General features: G+C 35.4%; 3 protein-coding genes and 1 long non-coding RNA gene across 7 annotated transcripts in view; 2 read left to right on the top strand and 2 right to left on the bottom strand.

The window, feature by feature from the left end:
* The window catches only part of LOC105209181 (protein single-minded), a 40,125-nt gene extending 32,297 nt beyond the window's left edge, over positions 1 to 7,828 (top strand). For 3 of the 4 annotated variants that reach the window (XM_011179457.3, XM_011179456.3, XM_011179454.3), the window contains exons 3-9: positions 1,954 to 2,120; positions 2,691 to 2,792; positions 2,916 to 3,113; positions 3,180 to 3,379; positions 5,039 to 5,145; positions 5,396 to 5,543; positions 6,557 to 7,828. In XM_011179457.3, coding sequence (XP_011177759.2) covers positions 1,954 to 2,120; positions 2,691 to 2,792; positions 2,916 to 3,113; positions 3,180 to 3,379; positions 5,039 to 5,145; positions 5,396 to 5,543; positions 6,557 to 7,823 — 2,189 coding nt within the window. In that variant the 3' untranslated portion in view covers positions 7,824 to 7,828. The remainder of the gene's footprint in view (positions 1 to 1,953; positions 2,121 to 2,690; positions 2,793 to 2,915; positions 3,114 to 3,179; positions 3,380 to 5,038; positions 5,146 to 5,395; positions 5,544 to 6,556) is intronic. The other variant, XM_011179455.3, reaches the window with a different exon arrangement.
* Positions 2,351 to 10,180, bottom strand: LOC128922587 (uncharacterized). Its single transcript, XR_008471782.1, has 3 exons — positions 9,983 to 10,180; positions 9,698 to 9,918; positions 2,351 to 2,509 (listed from the first exon to the last, which is right to left on the bottom strand). It is a non-coding gene; the product is annotated as an uncharacterized LOC128922587 (long non-coding RNA).
* Positions 10,181 to 10,599: 419 nt separating this feature from the next.
* LOC105209183 (FAU ubiquitin-like and ribosomal protein S30) lies at positions 10,600 to 11,595 on the top strand. Its single transcript, XM_011179461.3, has 3 exons — positions 10,600 to 10,720; positions 10,951 to 11,042; positions 11,164 to 11,595. The coding sequence occupies exons 2-3, from the start codon at positions 10,965 to 10,967 to the stop codon at positions 11,482 to 11,484; spliced, it is 399 nt and encodes a 132-aa protein (XP_011177763.1). The 5' UTR covers positions 10,600 to 10,720; positions 10,951 to 10,964; the 3' UTR covers positions 11,485 to 11,595.
* LOC105209182 (ionotropic receptor 93a) lies at positions 11,412 to 16,190 on the bottom strand. The gene is made up of 14 exons (XM_011179460.3): positions 16,046 to 16,190; positions 15,821 to 15,973; positions 14,788 to 14,924; positions 14,617 to 14,725; positions 14,013 to 14,554; positions 13,845 to 13,953; positions 13,631 to 13,776; positions 13,369 to 13,551; positions 13,087 to 13,155; positions 12,875 to 13,030; positions 12,658 to 12,808; positions 12,380 to 12,600; positions 11,893 to 12,313; positions 11,412 to 11,838 (listed from the first exon to the last, which is right to left on the bottom strand). The coding sequence occupies exons 1-14, from the start codon at positions 16,170 to 16,172 to the stop codon at positions 11,750 to 11,752; spliced, it is 2,613 nt and encodes an 870-aa protein (XP_011177762.2). The 5' UTR covers positions 16,173 to 16,190; the 3' UTR covers positions 11,412 to 11,749.
* Between the last annotated feature and the right edge of the window lie 2,424 nt (positions 16,191 to 18,614).

Genomic DNA, 18,614 nt, shown 5'->3' with positions numbered 1-18,614 from the left:
TACGAAATGAAGCAGGAAATTGAGCGGAAGACTGAGTTGGCTTAAGTAATACTTGAGTATGTTCTTTGTAGATTTGCAATTATGGAAGTATTGATTTCATGAACGCAGGCTTGGTGTGAATGGAGTCAATGAAGTGCAAACCAGAGTATTTTCCTGTTTACTAACTGTATTCTTATTGAATGGTTGTGGTTTTTAAAGTTTAAGTTGATTGAATTAGAAGTTTCTAGGTGAGGCTTTAAGTGTTTTTAGAGCTACGTTCGGAGATGGAAGCTAGGAACGTTCAAATTTGACAGAACTTGAGTGTCCTCGGAGTACTTGAACTGCCCACGAGACCTTCTGTGAAATAATTGAAATTATTCGGAAGAGAAGAATCCGTACCCAAAGTTATCTGAACGTAAACGAAACAGGTTCAGGTTCTGGATAAGTACTTCGGCCTCACGAGTATTCTCCAAAATGTGGAAGGATTTATATTAGAATAAGAATAAAATAAGGAGAGTTCTGACTTCAGGCAATATGGGATTCGACTAAGATCTATTAAATCGCTCTGCAAATTTTAGTCCTTTAAGGTGTTAGTCATACCCTTAACCAAGAGTTCTCAGAACCACATCGAAATTCTAACACTATGAAAAGTAAAATTCCATAAATTCAATAATATTCGCTTTGTCTTTCTTTTTAAAAATAAATTTAAAGCTTGAAGTTAAATAGAACTTATTTTAGAACAAACGGAAGCAACGGTGTGAGAATATGCCCTCAATCGTACAATACACGCCCACATAATCACACACTTTGAACCCACACAAATACAGTGTTTCATAACGGTACATCTAGAGCACAAATACATACAAACACACACTTTTAGTGGCGAAGGATTTTGCTGAGCCAAAGTCTACACGCTAACAAAGCACAAGCGCACAAACTGGCTTTTGAAACATATGTAACACATTTGCAACACTTCTTGCTTCCTCTTCCTCTTCTTCTCCTTTTCTTTCAAGTATATGTGTATGTATGTATATAGTATATATCACAAGGGCGGAAGCTTACAACCAAGTGAGGGTGGTTATGCGACTTCAAGATATATTTTTTCTTGTCTTACTTTTTCCTACGTCGTTCTCCTTTGTGCCTTTTTATTGTAATAATTATTTCAATAATGCTTGAGAAGAATATACTCGTGGAAATAAAAGAAACACTACAACAACAAAAATAACATAGTCGGAGAATAAATGACTCAAATCAGGCGAAACAAGCAAATTGCAGCAAGGAGCAGCAGCTCTAACTATAAGAATGTTATATACTACAGCAGTAGCTACAAAAAGCCAGCTTCCATAAGAACAACAACAACAATGTCTTCGTTAAAAAACAGGGCATAACACTTTTGTTTTTCCTTTGTACCTTTCTCGAGTTTTTGGCGTCTTCCTCCGTTTTTTGCCACTTTCTCACACCATTCGCTCTCCTAACTGTACACTGTTTATCCTGTGAGAACCAGTTGTCGCGCATAGACTCAGCCTCACATCCTGGCGGTGGGTGGCTGCTGCGCTGTGATTCTGTGAAAATGCTCCTCTCCCGCTGTCGGCGTTGGCTGTCACCGCAATGTCGCGTGTGTCATGGGAACACCCGTCCGTTGAATTGTGACACAAAAGCCCAGCCTTGTATCCCACTGTGCTGATGACTTTAATTGGGAATAATATTTATACGTCATCATGGGTTGTTAAATTGTAAGAGCTTCGTTGTTTTTTATATTTGTGTGTGTGAGAGGGAGAGGTGGCCCACATGCTGGTGCGGTGATGAGGCGCATATGAGTTGGTGCTTGTGGCATACGTTTTACGTCGCACCTTTTTGTGTTCATTAAAAATGACTTTTTCGCTTTGTTGTTGTTGTATTACCTTATTGTGTAGTATTCTTTTTTACCATTATATAATTTTTTTCTTTTCTTTTATATTCTTGTTTTTCACTTAGGTCTGGGCGAGGCGTGGGGCACTTCACCGGCCATGCAACGCGGCGCTATCAAAGAGCTTGGCTCACATTTGCTGCAAACATTGGACGGTTTCATATTTGTTGTGGCACCGGATGGCAAAATTATGTACATCTCCGAAACGGCATCCGTACAATTGGGCCTCAGTCAGGTGAGTTGGAATTTGAATGAATTTTAGAAAGAATAATTTTAAAATGAAAATAAGCTTTTGAGACGAAAATATTAAAATTAGAATTCATACAATATAATATTTCTAATATTTAATATATTTCGACCCTAAAAAATTAAAAAACAAACAAATATTTTAAAATCTAAATAAAGAATTAAAAAATATTTTCATACAAAAATTATATTTGAAATTTTTTTAAATATTTTTTTTTTTCAATAATTTTTAATTCTGCGACACACTGTACAGAGAATAGCTTTGGAAATCTTTATTTATGCGCATAATTTCATTTTATAACCTCTTCTTCGTGGCTCCAAGTATGCAAATTTTGTATTCTGAAGTTGCTCCTTTGCAGTTTCCGCACATTTGCATTACTGAAGAACGAAAAATAAGCAAAAATTGTATTATATTTGTTATTATCATACATTTCAAAAGTTAATTTTAAAGCAAAATTTAAAATGTTTTGCTTAATATTTAAGAAAAATATTTTTCTCAATTTTTATTAATTATTTTAAATTTATTAAAGTATTTGTCTCTATTTCCCTCTCTCCACAGGTTGAGCTCACTGGCAATTCCATATTTGAGTATATACACAACCACGATCACGATGAGATGAACGCTATACTCCAACTGCATCCTTATATGTACCAAAATCCGGTAAGTTAACTATATGCCGTTATCTTTCAGTATATATTATGTACATATATATGTTTATGTATGTTTGTGTACTGATACTCGGCTTTTCTTCTCTCCATTTTTGTGTTTATTTTGGCATTTTAGGATGCATTTATTAATTCATTACATCTACCACAGAGCGGCAATCCACCCACCGGCCATCCGAGTGTCATCGGCAGTCCGAATGGCAGCTATTGCAATGAACGTGGCTCACATACGATCGAATTGCAAAAGTCCTTCTTCCTGCGCATGAAGTGTGTGCTGGCGAAACGGAACGCTGGACTCACAACATCCGGTTATAAGGTGTGTAGCAGTATTTTTTTTTGAGTTTCTAGAGATTTTTTTTTATTAAAAAAATCTTCACTTTAGGTTATTCATTGCTCGGGCTACTTGAAAGCGCGCATAATTCCCGATTATGGCGATGGTCATGGCGGTTACATACAAAATCTGGGTCTTGTAGCTGTTGGCCACTCCCTGCCTTCGTCTGCGATAACGGAAATTAAACTACACACGAATATGTTTATGTTTCGTGCGTGTATGGATCTGAAGTTGATATTTTTAGATGCGAGGTGAGTGAGAATATTAAGAAATTAATAATAATTTAGTGGAAGCTCATTGATTTACAAATGAAAAGTGTTAGCTGTGGTGAAAGCTCTCTCAAAAAGCTCGAGATTAGTTTTTCGACTTTTTTATTGAAAAATGTCGGGCAAATTTTTTCAGGTTAAATAGATTTATTTTAATAATTAGTTGGTGGAAGCGCATATATGATAAAAGTATAAAGCTTTATGGGTGGTGAGAGCTTTTACAAAAAGCTCGAAATTATTTTTAGTATGTTCTATAGAATATTTTTTGCATTTTTTAACTTGCGCTCTATAATGTTTCAGAATTAAGTGTGAAAAAAATGAAAAATGGTTAAGGTTTTTAATGTGTTTAAACAACGAAAATTTTATTTAAAATGTCGCAGCTGCTGTTTTTCGGAAGCATTTTATGGATGCTAAAAAATAATAATAAATGAATACAATATTAAATTACAGGCAATTATGAATATTATGTTCAAATTTTCATTGTTCTTCTAACAATTTGTTTAAACCCGCAGTGCGAAATATAAAACTGATCAAATATTCAATAGCGACACTTTCCATTGTCATTGTGACAATAGACCGATAATCAAAGATAAAAAATAAGTGTATATATACACATACATACATACATACATACATATCTATATAGAATAAAAGACAATGTCTATAAAAAAATCACTGCCTTCCAATCAACCAACCACTTGCCACTCATCCACCCACTTTGACTGAGCAAACAAAACGGCAAAACAAACCATTTCCCTCTTAACTAAGTGCTGCAATATTGTCAGGCTCAGGCTCAGCAGTATCAGAAGTAACGGCAGTTGAATGTTTGGAGTTCTTGGGAAATGTGATTTTGTTCCTTCCGTAGCAACCAGCTGATAAAAATGTAGAAAATTCTGTTGGAATGAGTAAGCTTGGGGGAGTTTTTGGCAGTTACCAGTCATCGTTTGCCGTCTGGTTATTATCGACACTCAATTACCCTCATGATGATGTTTTAGGTTGTATTGTCTGTCGAAAAATGACAATGGCGTTTTGTGTATATATAGTAGCTGTTCGGTTCGGAAATTATATGAGCTTGTAGGAAATTTTATAAACATCTTGAATACTGTTCTTTACCAGTAGGAAATTGTTTCATTATGCTTATGGTTTATTTGGAACATTGATTAGTATTATTTGGGCTTAAGAACGGGTTGTAACTGCAGATAGTTTCAATTAGATAGCTTCGATTGTCCTATAGTGACTCACAAGTACTCTTAATGGGTCGCAAAGACACTCACGATTCGACAAAGCGCTTGGACTCTTGATTTTCTTTAAATAGATACAGATTTAATGGGACGTCTTAATCCGACAATTTGAACTCACATTCTTATCAGGTATAATTCATCTAATTTCGACACCGAATACTCTGTTAACTATAATTAGTAGTTGATTGTCATGTACAATACAAAACTTATTATGGAGACTTAAAGTAGTCGCAGTTGCCAGACATAATATGTGTGTGAAAACCGTCTAAAGTCGAATGTTTCTACCTCCGAACTCTCCTTTGCTCAATGCCAAGCCATAATAATAATTTTTTATTTTTCCAAAATTTACATGCTTATATTTATTATTAATTAAAAATCCCTTTCTTCATTTAAATTTTCACAGAGTATCCCAACTCACCGGCTATGAACCGCAAGACCTCATCGAGAAGACGCTCTATCAGTACATACACGTTGCGGACATTGGAGCAATGAGCTGCGCCCACCAAACGCGTAAGTATTCCGCCGGCGTGTGTCATGACGGCAGTGCAATGTTTTCATTTAAAATATAAATAAATAAAATAAAAAAAGCGAATGACAATCGTTTAATTCCCAGCAAATTATATTGAAATCCTTTCAATTCATTTTCAACTCAACACCGCATTCACGAGTACAATATTTATTTATTTATTTTTCTACAATACGCTTTTGTTGTTTCAACTAATTTGCATTGTATTTTGCATGTACCGTTTCGTTGTTGCAGTGGTATACAAAGGACAAGTCACCACCAAATACTATCGCTTTCTGACGAAGGGCGGCGGCTGGGTCTGGGTGCAATCGTATGCGACCGTCGTGCACAACACACGCTCATCGCGCACACATTGTATCGTCAGTGTAAATTATGTCCTTAGGTGAGTTGAATGGGTGGTTTATATGTATATGTAGTATAGTGTTGGTTAATACGCGTAAGTCCGACCAATAACGGGTGGATTACGTAACGTTGGCACTGGAAAAATATTGTCCATCCTGAAGTGTTTTAATAGGATTGTTTTGTTATGTTGGGATTTGGGGATTGCGTGGCGTAGATTTGTGCAGGGAAATATTTCTGAATTGCAGGGACATATTGTTATAGTCTTATATAGAGCTTTATTAGCATGCTTTATATGTTGGACGAGGATTTTAAGAGAGATATATAGCCTTACTACTAATTATATAGATTTCTTGGTGGATACTAGTATACCAACAGATCTATAATATTATCTTATAAGAATCGATAAATTTTGAGATTTCAAATTCAGATATTTTGAAAGTTTGAAATAAATCGGATTCATTTTTGCTGATCATATATTGAGCATAACCTAGTTACTTTTGGACCCGGATTTTCTATGAATATTAATGTATTATTATCAGTCGCTCCTTTTTTAAATTATCGAGTTAATTTCTTATTTGAAAAGCTTATCATAAACCAGGTTCGTCATTCGGAGTACACCTAATACTTATAGCACTCTTCATTAATCAAAAAAAGGTGTAGAAAGCCACCTGATCATCTATCTATATAGTGAATATGAATATTAACTCATTTCAGTAGTATCAAATAATTAAATAGGATAGGACTGAGAAGATATAATATAATAAAATACTCGTTGCATCAATACTAAATTTTCGTAGAACAGCTAAACTGATGTTTTAGGATCACATCAAGTCTTACGAAGAAGACCTTAAAATATGTGAAATGAGCAATTTGAATCTAGTTTGAACGAACATATTTATTACATACTATATTTTCTAGCATAGACTTGAATAAAATAATAATTTTATAAGCAGAAGATTTCATTTGTATTTGATTAAAATTACAGACTTTAAAAATTCTCCAACTATTCCCTTATTCATTGTTGCTTTTTTCATTTTCCCACCACCTTTGCAGTGAACAAGAGGCCAAAGACTTGATTCTCAATGAAATACAAACGGGTGTGGTTAAGAGCGAACCAATCACCGCCTCGGCTGCGCTGACGCCATCTTTGCATGCGGCACACGCAGCTGGCGGCGCTGTCACACACCCGGCGCTAAGCAATGGCATTGCAGTTGGCAGCTCGTCGAGTTGCGCGGCGCTCAGCGTGAGTCCCAAACTGGATGCGTGCTACGAAAGCGCTGGCGTACACTTACCACCTAATGTGCTGACGCCGGTATTGACTGGCGGCAGCAGCAGCAGTGGCGGTGGCGGCGGCGTCGCAGCGCATAATAATAACAACAATAATGCCTATATGACGGGACATATAATGCATACACAACTGCCGCATCATCAACACGCGCAACTGCACGGGCATCCGAATGCGCATGTGCATGCGCATCATCTGCATCACGTGCATCCGCATGCGCATGCTCACGAAGTGCCGCTACCACCGCAAACGCAACACGAAAACCTCAACTACACGACGCTTTTCCCGCCGATCAACGAACTCGTCGTGACGTCATCGACGCTCGGTCATGAGATGCAATACCCGGACACAACCACTGGTGTTGGGGGGCCCTACTACAGTAGTAGTGTTGGCGCGCCCAATAGCAATAACAACTCTGGCAGTGAACATTACTATTATGAGGCGGCGCCATCGGCGACCTCACTAAATCGACCGTACTCGGCGAATTCGAATAGCTGTTCGAGTAGTGCGGAGAGCGAGCGGCAGATGTCCACCGGAAATGCATCGATTATAACGGGCAATTCGCCACAGACGACGTACAGCGAGTTGAGTCACACCTTTGAGTTGCATTACTTGTCGGACAGCAGTTCGCATCAACAGGCCGCTATGGCGGTACCACCGACCGCACAACAACAGCAACAACATCACCTACAACCAATGGAACATCATCAACACACGCATCACCACCAAACACATCAGCAACTGCAACAACAACAAACCTTGGCGTCCAGTCATATTGCTGCTGCGCCACAGACTCAGCCACAACAACAACAAATGGAGCATCAACAAATGCATCATCAACATCAAACGACACTGGTTGCCCATCAACTGCAACAACATGAACATGAACAACTACAACAGCAGCAACAACAACATGAACAAATAGCGCGCTCATTCGCCGTCGCCGTGGAGAAGGGCGTCAGCGTGCAACCGCAATACACCAGCGTCATTGTTGACCCCCATCATCATTATATACCCAACGATTTTGTACATTAGCATTTGCTAGCTGCTGGTACGATCCTCAGGATCGGTGGCACGGTAATGCACGTATTGTGCTCTTATTTGGGGGCGCCTTGGGTGTCGTCATGTCATGCTATGACCTTTCAACGGGTCACAGCACATTGTTGTTGTTAGTTTTAATAGTTCTAATTACTGCTAATTAAATTGGACTGAGTCACAAAAATATATACATATATATACTTACATTACATATAATAAGTTTTTCGTTTAAACCCTGTTGCCTATTTCTTTTACTCTTTCTTATATGGTCTGCACTAGCTGATGAAAGCCGCATATAAAGTTCACCGAGCAAATTAAATAGTGATTCTTTCATATATTATATTTATATTTAACAAAACCAATCTTCGAGCTCGAATAAATAGCTCAAAATATTTTATTTAAGTAAAAAAATTATTTATTTTTCTTTTATTTTTAAGTAAATTTTAAAATTGACAGACCAACTAAATATATTATAAAATTCATAAATTTAAATAAAATAATTTGTTTTGAAAATAAATTTTGATGCTAATAATTTAAATTGTATTTTGATAAATGTTTTATTAATTAAAAAAAAAATTTAATGTTAAAAATACTAAAACAAAACACAAAAAAAAATAAACCAACCAGCAATATTGAAAAAATTGATTAAGCACTCTAACCATATTATATTTATGGGAGATTTTCATCAATCCATATCCACATTTTTCTACTATTTTTTTCGATAAATCGTTGCCGATTTATAAACATTTGTGAAAGATATTAAACTACATTTTCCGTTGCCTTAAAATAATTTTTTATACCTTTTACAAACATAAATAAATATGTAGATAGATCTCACAACAGTTATGCGGTGCTTTCATCTGTTAGTGCAACTATATTCATTTACTTAATTTAACAAAAATTATTTAAAATTTTGTCGTCAACTTATAATGCCTTCATTTAGTTTCTAATTATTTAATTAATTACATATTCTTTCTTGGCCAATGTACTTTAAGATTGTGTTTCATAAATATGTATATGTGCTTAAAAAAATTATTTGATTTAATATCCAAAGTTGCACAATTATCAAGCCAAATTGTTTGTGTATTTTCTTTAATTTAATAAAATAAAAATGTAAATTAAGTAATAAGAATATGTAAATAAATATATTGCTAAAATAATAATAAAAAAGCGAATAAATAAAAGTTACTGTACAAAAATTGTGAGTTTTCCAATTATTCGCCTAATGCCGTTATGGCTTATACATGACGTATATACAAATTGTAAATGTTGCATGTTGAAAACCACTACATTACATAAATTTATTAAAAAAGTGTATGTAAAATCAAAATTATATATAAAACTAAATAATAGTGAGCATTAATGAAATTCGTAAGCTGTATTTATGTACAATAAACAAGGAATTCTAAGCCATTTTATGCTTAGTTCAAAATGGTCAAAGATTTATTAAGAAGAAGATACTTTGATTTTTTCTAAATATTGACATTAAAGTCGATTGACAGACTAATTTAAGATATAACAACTAAAGAAACATATAAATAAAGTGATAATTATTTATACAAAATGTGTTTTATTTAACTAATAATAAATAATATTAACCGATGTTTATTAATAAGTTTGTTTGTTAAAGAAAAGTTTTTAATAAAATTAATTTAGTTCTGCTTCAATTTTTAATTTTAACTATTAAGCAAGTACATAACTATTTATCAAAATATCGTTTTAGTTAATAACAATCAGATGTCTTATATATAGTCCTGGCGACTTGATTTTTAAAACCCGGCTGGCTATTCGAATTCGAACCAGGTTAGGATAGTTGGGTAGTTAGTTTAGTTTGTGTAGTTTACTTCCTATATATGATACATAAAACTTACCATATTTGCATATATATAAATTCTGAAGGTTGCGTAAGTTGCGGAAAGCACAGAACATATGTTCAGTGAAGCGCTGGATCACTGACATCTCCCTTCCTCAAGAGCTCTCAAGGAAGCTGCTAATTTTAATTCAACAGCTACTACTACTCTACTAGGAGCCTTATAGCGTTCATAATATTTCCATATTTGCATATTTATTTATCTTGTAGAACAAAATGAATCTATTAATAACCAATTGTAGTATGTTAAAGTTGCGAATACAGCTTTATACGTTTATGCACTTACACTACTTAAAAGATGCATCCGGTGACATTATGTTTATTTTTTCAATTTCTGTATAGTTAGAAACAGTTTGATTTATCAGTTATAAAAACTATTTTAAAATATTTTAAACAAAATATTCATTAAATGTCAGTTGTTTGACCTGACCACCTGTTTAGTGTTTAAGTTCGAATCAATAAAAATTTATACGATATAAATATTAAATCGTACGATTTTCAGCTCTTCCCTGATAAAGCATTTTTTCCTAAACTTTGTACATATTTTTGTTAGTTATACCAAATAAAATTGTTTTAATATCATTTATGATTATTCGAAATTATTTTAAACGTTCTAATAGTTTCCGAATATTAAAAACAAATGAACTTTTGGCAACGCTGCTTTGAGTATTCGAAAACAGACGGAAGTGGTGCGTGCACTGAACATACCGAAGATTATACGCACAGGGTTGCATTTGAAAATACTATCGCTGATGCTATTTCCTACACAGCAAATGTAAATTATTTAAAAAATTATACATATTTTCAACTTATTAAAACAGAGCAAATATTGCGCATATCTATTTCTTTAATATTAATCTAAATTAATGCGAAATTAATTAGAAAAAGTTATTTTTACCCAAATCATACTGCTAATGCGACTCTGTTCGAAAGAAAGAAATTGACAGCTCTTCTTCGAAATTGATTTGACATTTTCGAAACTCAGCCATCTTTCTTTTTTCGCGAATCCCTCGCTAGTGTGAAGGTGAGAATTTTGTTTTAATAAAATTTCTTATTTAATTACGAATAAATATCCATAATTTCGTTCAAAAACATGTAAATAATGCGAAACAATAATATAAATATGAGTTTTGACAAAAATCTGTGCCCAATTCTAACTAAACCAATACTAGTGCCAATACACGTGTTCTCAGTGCACTGTCACAGCCTTTGAAAGTGGTGAAATTTAATATTGATTCTTTGTTCTACTTGCAGTTAAAAAACACAAAATGCAATTGTTCGTACGTGGTTTTGAAACCGTAGAGGCCCTCGAGGTGCTGCCTACCGCTACTATTGCCGAAGTTAAGGTGTGTAACAAAATTGCTTGGTAGATGGTGACAGGTCAACAATGTCAATTGCCATCATTTCTAACCCTACTTTTTAATTGGTTTATACGTATACGCTAATTTTGTATTTGTTATCTTATAGGCACAAATCGCTCAAGCCCATGGCTTGAACACTGAAGAAATCACATTGAATTGTGAAGGCAATTCACTCTGCAATGATGCCGCTGTGACATCCTTGGCTTCCTTCGAGTTGGATATCACTGTACCAATGTTGGGTGGTAAAGTGCACGGTTCTTTAGCGCGTGCCGGTAAGGTCAAGGGACAAACCCCAAAGGTTGAGAAACAAGAAAAGAAGAAGAAGAAGACTGGTCGCGCAAAGAGGAGGATCCAGTACAACCGTCGTTTCGTCAACATTGTGCAAGGTTTCGGTCGCCGTCGTGGCCCCAACGCCAACTCGAACTAAGCTTATCAGTAACAGTTAACAAGTTCTTGTGGGTTATTGCTTTTATACGTGTAAAATGAAATTGATTTTCACCAACAAATTATATTAAAGTAATATAAATAAGTATGTGAACTTCGGTGATTTTATTATTAAAAACTCCATTGGAATGTTAAAACAACGTTAATTGTATTGGATATATTTGCAAGTGCCTTTGAAAAATGTTTATCAAGAATTACTTCGTCTGCTATTTCTTATCATCGGCCACTTCTTTAATAAGTTCAACACTTCAAGTTGCAAAAACGCCTTTCTTTCGCTCAACGAAATACCATCTATACCAATATTCGACGAATAGTATAAACAAAGCTATAATGAAACCTGTAATAATTGAAATTTTATTGAATGTACGTGTGATTGAAAATGGAATTATACCAAACAGAAGTACCATAAAGCAACCCTGCATATCATCCAAATTCACTTTATGGTTCATAATTTGTCGCATTCCACCATGACCGCTACACTTGTCCATCGAAGGTAAATTTATTTGATGCCAACGTTCTATGAAACCCATTTGGAACATACGTGTTATTTGATCATTAATTAATTGTAGGTATGGACTATCACGCGGCACAATCAAACCAATCTGTTCGGCTACGAAATTATCACGCCCCAATGAGAATTTACACTCTTTGTCCTTTTCGAATTGCTTTTGTATAATCAACTGCAGATTTATGCGCCAATCGACATTAATGCGTTTACCATCCTGCACAGCGCCAATATCCTCACCTTGAACATTATTATAAATATTAGCGCGTTGAATATAATCACGAAAATCATCGCGCGTTGTTATTTGCTATTAATTCCGAAAATTTGACATGTTTATGAAAAAAATTATACACCGTATACCATATTCACTCACCGTTGCATACTTTTCAAAGTAAGAACCATTTCTCAAGCCAAATTGTTGCACAGCGTTGGATGAAAATATTTGAAAAAAATAATCTATACCAGGTTGAAATTGTGGGAATGTCAAAAACGCAACCAAATTTCCGCTGTATGTAGTCACAAGCACAATTACAACAATCCACCAGACACCAATCACAAGGCGACCACTATCCGCTTTTGGTAAGTACATGCCGCCTGGTAAAATATAGATCGTGTGTAAAAAAGATGGTTTTTTACATTTGTCGGTATTACCTTGTTGCAAGAGTGCACCATAAATATACCAAAAACAACTGTTGAGTGTGCTCAGACCGGTTATGCGCAAATGGTCCATAGGCACCCAACGATTTATGAAGTACAGCACTGGTGCGGTGATTATAATGATAGCCACCAGGCAGCCCCATATCTGTTTGGATTGTATTTTTTCAAAGTTATTTGCTACTTCTATACATATAAACTTATTTTGGCTTACCTCTGTTGTAAAGGGAGCAGCAAACAGATATATTCGACTAACTTCATCTGGCTGGCGCGAGATAAAAGTATACATCTGTACGCTTATTGGCACGGTGAAGTTAAATGATTTCTTATCTGGTTCATCAATGGTGGCAGCTAGTGCAGCCATAAAGTACTGTATAAAATAAGGTTTTTAAATTTCAGTATTGATTCATTTAAATTTACACTTACGCGACTCGATTGCATTGTTTCTATGACTTGGTATGGTATATTGAATGTAAGCGAACCGGAGAGATCGTCCTGCAATTCAAATTAATCAACGAAAATAATCATCGTTTGTTAGAAACAGTTGAACTTCCCCAACGCGAATCACAATAAACCACAAAAAAACTTCGAGTTATGGAAGTTAATTTGTATGAAATTTGACTTCTATTGTCAATTCAAGAGTTCGAGTTATGGAGAAATTAGACTTATGGAAGTTCAACTGTATTTGTAATTCAGTGCTAACATTACCGTTACATTGTTTGTGTGCTGCATGTCTTCTGCAGCCAAGTCTGCTGCATTCACCTTGACCTCATGTAGAATATATGAGAAATTTAGCAAACGACTCATTTCTTTGAGGATTTCCATCGAAATACCGTTATGACGTACGATGTCACCACGACTGTTGCGTTCCAAAATTTGCCATGGTGGACTCTTTTATTATTATTTAAATAAAATAAGGTATAAATGATGGAAATATTTTGGAAATTTGTTGATGTTAGCCATAACTTACGTGCACCGTTAGAATGTCCAAGGTGATATTGCGAAAGAAATGCACGATATGTGGAAACATGACTTCATGTGTATTGAAACCCAAAGTGGGAGTCCAATAGCCAACATCGATGAATTCAAAATTTCGATTGCGTGTATCACGAAGTTCTAAGGGAGAGTATTATGGTAAATGAGAGAAGTTCAAAATCATTTTTCGAATATTTTCGAAAACTAACCTAAATTTGATTGGTATCTACGATGCTCCTCGCTTTTGCCCCATGTTAAAGCAGTCTCAATTTTCCAATGCGCACAACTGGTGCATTTACTGTATTCTCTAAGGTATTCCTACATTAAAAAAAATATAAATCTTTATCCTCTTCACTTCCATTAAAATATCTAGTTACCTTCATGTAACCCAATATTTCGTCCTGCTTCTCCTGTTTGGTAAATCTGATAGCCTCCCATTCTTCATCGGAAATTTCGCCATAGATCGATTGCTCCTCCACAATCATACGTGAAATGGATTTAACGAATGCCATCGATAATTCCGTTATTGTACAGTTAATGGAATTCGTACAAGTCGGTTCGGTTGTGTTCAACATGAATGCAATATTCGCACCTTCCTCCAGATTTTGCGTCACCGACATGGGATCGTGACTGCGCTGCTCCTCGTTGAGCACAAAGAATACCCATTGATTGTAAACGTGAAATAGCTTCATGCTTGCTGCGATTTCTACAATATCCTCATAAAATTCGGACAACACAATGAATTGACGCGGCATTTGTGTGCTGTCCTGAAAGATATTCAGCATTTGGCGTATGGCCGTGCGTTTCTTTTGACTGCGCAGCGTGTCGTCGATCTGGTAGAGCAGTAGGGAGAACGGTGTTATGTGATTTTTGGCGCTCTCAAGTACCACTGACTCCACTAAAGTGGGATTGTCGTGCACTTGAAAATGAAAGAGTATTCTCAGGAGAGTTTCAGGTAGTTCTAAATATATATTGACTCACATATAGTCTGATCGAGTAGCACTGCTGCCGTCTTCCAACGCAACAAACGCTGCACCTTTATGTCCAAAATAATCTGCGACAATTCTTGTCCTTCATCGACTATGGGGATCTGGAAGTATAGTTCAAGAATTTCTTTTATATTTGTGGTAGATAAACCCTTTGTGACTGTACCATAATAGCACGATTTAGCGGCAGCCGCGGACAATTGGCGTCGGTTATAGCAAACAGTAGTATAGAATTCTGTTGTGTCGAGTCAAACATTTGCCAAGTACTCTTGCAATCCATCACTGTCATGGCAGCGAGAAAGTCTGCAATTATCCGATCGTTATGGTCATAAAGTATATTTATATAAAGTAAAGAATGTTTAAAAACAATTTTGAGGAGAATTTTATTCCAGTTGGGATCATTTATATGAACTCAGTGATCTCTTCCACTTCTCGTCTCCTTTTGGTTCTGAAAATGATTTGGAGTTTGGTTCTACGTATCGATTTTATGCACACCAATATATTTTTTGTTTCCACTGTTTATCGAATGCCCTGAGAATACAATTAATCTCTATTTTGAAATGACTTATTTGATACCAAAAAGTGATCTTAAGGTCAAGAACAAATTACGAGGTTATCGGTTCCTAATGTCAAAATAAGCAGTTTCATACTTTGAAATTGTGATTCAAATGTATATATCAACTCTGTTTTTTCTTTTAAACGGTTAGACCAACATTGGTTTTCGTGGACACGTACAGTTTACGGTCCAAATAACATTATTCAATTGGACGAATAGTGAAAAAAGGTTTTCCCTTTCAAATTAGTTGTAATGTCGAAGGGTTGGGGTCAGTCACAACAGCATGTAAAATTTTAAAAGCGTTTTTTACGAAGTCGTGTTCAATGAAAATGGGAGAAAATGGTACTTGGAGACTATCACACTTTACTGCTCCGTTTTTCGGTCAAAAATTCAATTTTCGAAGATTGGTTCAGAAACCGTTATTTTAATTTAAAAAATAATTAAAAATGTTTAACAACACCTGAAAGAGAGTCTCGATACCTTTTTTCTTACTCCCAGAGTATATTGTAAAAATTAGACCTTTCTAAGGGCTCCAGACTGGGCCAAACCCTTAATTCGACTCAAAGTTCGAAGTCGAAGTTAAGGAGGAGTAGTGTGTCTCACCTATTTCACACCGACACGTACGCACTTAATCCTCACCCACCTTTTTTCAATCGAATCTGACTCCAGGAGTAATATTTGACTTCGATGCCACCGTTCTTCAAATTCTCACGTATCACATCACTGAGGATTTTTTGAAAATTCGCTAGAATATTTTCACCACGCCTTTGCATATATTCCTGATCCACTACAACGGCTGAAAGTAGTATATAAAAGTATATACCTATTAATATCATAAACTGAAAAAAAAAATCAAAATTCCTCTCACCCAACGAAGCATTTGCTGTTAAAAACGAAGAAAAGTCATTGGCTTCAGCGTTTTGTGGTTGCAGCGCCAGAAGACACAGCGGTAGCCACAATGACCATAGAAAAGCGTGAAAGCGCATCGCACACATTCGTTGAAAAATCAAAACTTAACTAAGCACTTCTGTGGCTAACAAATGCATTTTAACTCGAAATCATTCACAAACCAATTGAATGTTATAATAGGATGGCAGTTATAAAAAGGATAGCACAAAAATATTTATTAATTTCTGATTGCATTTTGCGTGCGCCTAACTAACACTTCAAATTAACTGGCACGGATTGTATTGCACACACACGTACATATATATATATATATCTATGTATGTACATGATATGGATATGGTGTCCAGTTGTGGTTGAGAGCAAAGGCCAGATTGGTATTGTTAATATTTAACGAGTGAAATTGAAAGCACGGCCATTGCACTGCAGTGGTGCTCATATATTGGTACGCCCATAAAGGTAACTGGTAGAATACCAATTATTATGTGTGGTATGAGGGGGGCTGGGTAATTCACGAATGGATTTCACCCATTTTTGAAACATAAGTTTAGTGTTTCCAAGATTAAATAGTTATCTACCACTTTGTTAATATGCCTTATATTGACCGATATATACCTACGGGATCCCTCTTGATTTTATCCATTTTTGAATTATTCAGAAAGAAATAACCTTTAAATTTCATTAGGATGTCTTACAGATTGTCCGATATTTTCGGTAAACATTTATTCATAGACTCAGTGTCAAACATTCGGTCTTTATAGTCTTGGCAGAGCTTCGATCCGATTTCGACTGTTTTTCCATACAATTCTATTCTGATATCTTCTTTGCTTGATTTATACATTATAGATGGAATTTCAATTTGCTTAAGTATGGCATATCGCTTAAACGTGAGAGATGCCACGCCCATTGTTATATGTTTTTGCCAAACTCGAAAACAGAACCCCTACTGCAATACATTAAAAACAATTACTTCGTACTATCTTATTAAGATTTTATATGGGAAGTGGGCGTAGTTACTATCCGATAAAGATTTGTTTTTACTCCTTTGAGGAAATGAAGTGTAAACATATCGAATCGAAGTGAAAACATATCGGTTAAGCGAATAATCGACAACGGATACTGCAAACCGAATATTATTATTCGAATAATGATCTATCCAGTTAATTCGGTTAGTCGATTAGTCGAATACCAATAGCTCTAGTATATATATCTATAGACTTAGAACAGTGCAATTTTTTTTTTTTTAATATTTCTTAAGAAAAAAATAAAAGTACACAATTTTTTACTCACTTTTCCATCTCACCCTTTAAAATGATGGCATGTCTTTTGAGTGGCATTTTTACGTCACATGCTTATCCACCTCACCAGGAAAGTAGTATACAAATCTACATATATATATACATATGTATGTACATATATGAATTTGTATACTCATTGCATACTTACTTTTGGCGCGCACGCGACTGCAGGTGTTCACAGCCAGTGGGCGTACGAATTGTGGGCGTGTAACTGTTTATTGGTGATAATCATAAAAACAAAGCAGCTGTGAAATTGTGTGTTGGTAAACACATGTGTGCGGTACTTGCATACCCAGTAGGAAAATTGAATGCTTTAAAAATCGGAATGAACTCTGCGGAAATATTATTGTAATAAGCCTTGGTATTCAATGGAATTGTATATAGATTTCAGAAATCCCAATGCCAAATTGAGAACCGAAGATAATAAGCAGATTGAAGGTAAAATAGGCGGTCGAAAACATGGAAAAGTCTCTGAAATGCTTTTTAAAGATACCAAAAGAAGAAGACCAAAGTGGGTTCCACTCGAGACCATAATCAATACATTAGGAATTTATTTTGAATTACTTCTACATTCACCGTGTTCTTTGGACTCCTAGTGGCTTTAATGCTTTGCTCAAACTTCAAGAAAATGCTCGCTGGAATGAAATTAGCGACAATGAAGAGGGAATCGCCAATATTGCAGAATATTTTGAGGCAATAATGTTTTTTACTATAGAGATGTCGATAAGTAACTCGAATGAAATTTTAAATGAATGAATGAAATATGAACTTTCCAACTCACTCATTAGATATTACTAAATAACCGATAACGAACATCTATAAGCACTGAAATAAAGGGTTTATCAAAAGAGACGCTACCAAAGTAGACCGATAGGGACAGCAAAAACAATTTACTACCGAAATACGGAGTCAGTGGCCTCAACATTAAGAGCGCTACGTTCAATTTATGGTCGTCATAATCGTTCTATCGGACAGCTCAATGATAACCGAATATTTTAGTACCGAATTGGATGATATGGGGTTCTAACAGAACGGTGCCACAAGACACACAGCGAATGTAACAAGCGATTTATTGAAAACCAAGTTTGATCTTACGAAAATTGGGTTCTGCGTCTGGACTTCTGCAAGCGTGCCCGTGGTGGCCATGCAAAAGAAATCGAGTTCCATACATAATGCCATCGTATCCACTTTCACAGGAATAAAGGATTTCATTAATACGCCAAACCGTTTGTG

Source organism: Zeugodacus cucurbitae, chromosome 2 (genome assembly GCF_028554725.1).
Source record: "Zeugodacus cucurbitae isolate PBARC_wt_2022May chromosome 2, idZeuCucr1.2, whole genome shotgun sequence".
Taxonomy (NCBI): Eukaryota; Metazoa; Arthropoda; class Insecta; order Diptera; family Tephritidae; genus Zeugodacus; species Zeugodacus cucurbitae.
Note: the sequence above shows the minus strand (reverse complement) of the source record. Positions and strands in the feature narration are given on the sequence as shown.

What these genes read in the sequence shown, in the direction of transcription:
- LOC105209182 (XM_011179460.3), bottom strand. Translation starts at nt 16,172, where the DNA reads ATGTGTGCGATGCGCTTTCACGCTTTTCTATGGTCATTGTGGCTACCG. An exon ending in AAACAATGCAATCGAGTCGC is followed by an intron (nt 13,031 to 13,086) that starts GTAAGTGTAAAT and finishes TATTTTATACAG; the next exon opens with TACTTTATGGCTGCACTAGC. An exon ending in ACTTTGAAAAGTATGCAACG is followed by an intron (nt 12,314 to 12,379) that starts GTGAGTGAATAT and finishes CGGAATTAATAG; the next exon opens with CAAATAACAACGCGCGATGA.
- LOC105209183 (XM_011179461.3), top strand. Translation starts at nt 10,965, where the DNA reads ATGCAATTGTTCGTACGTGGTTTTGAAACCGTAGAGGCCCTCGAGGTG. An exon ending in CTACTATTGCCGAAGTTAAG is followed by an intron (nt 11,043 to 11,163) that starts GTGTGTAACAAA and finishes GTTATCTTATAG; the next exon opens with GCACAAATCGCTCAAGCCCA.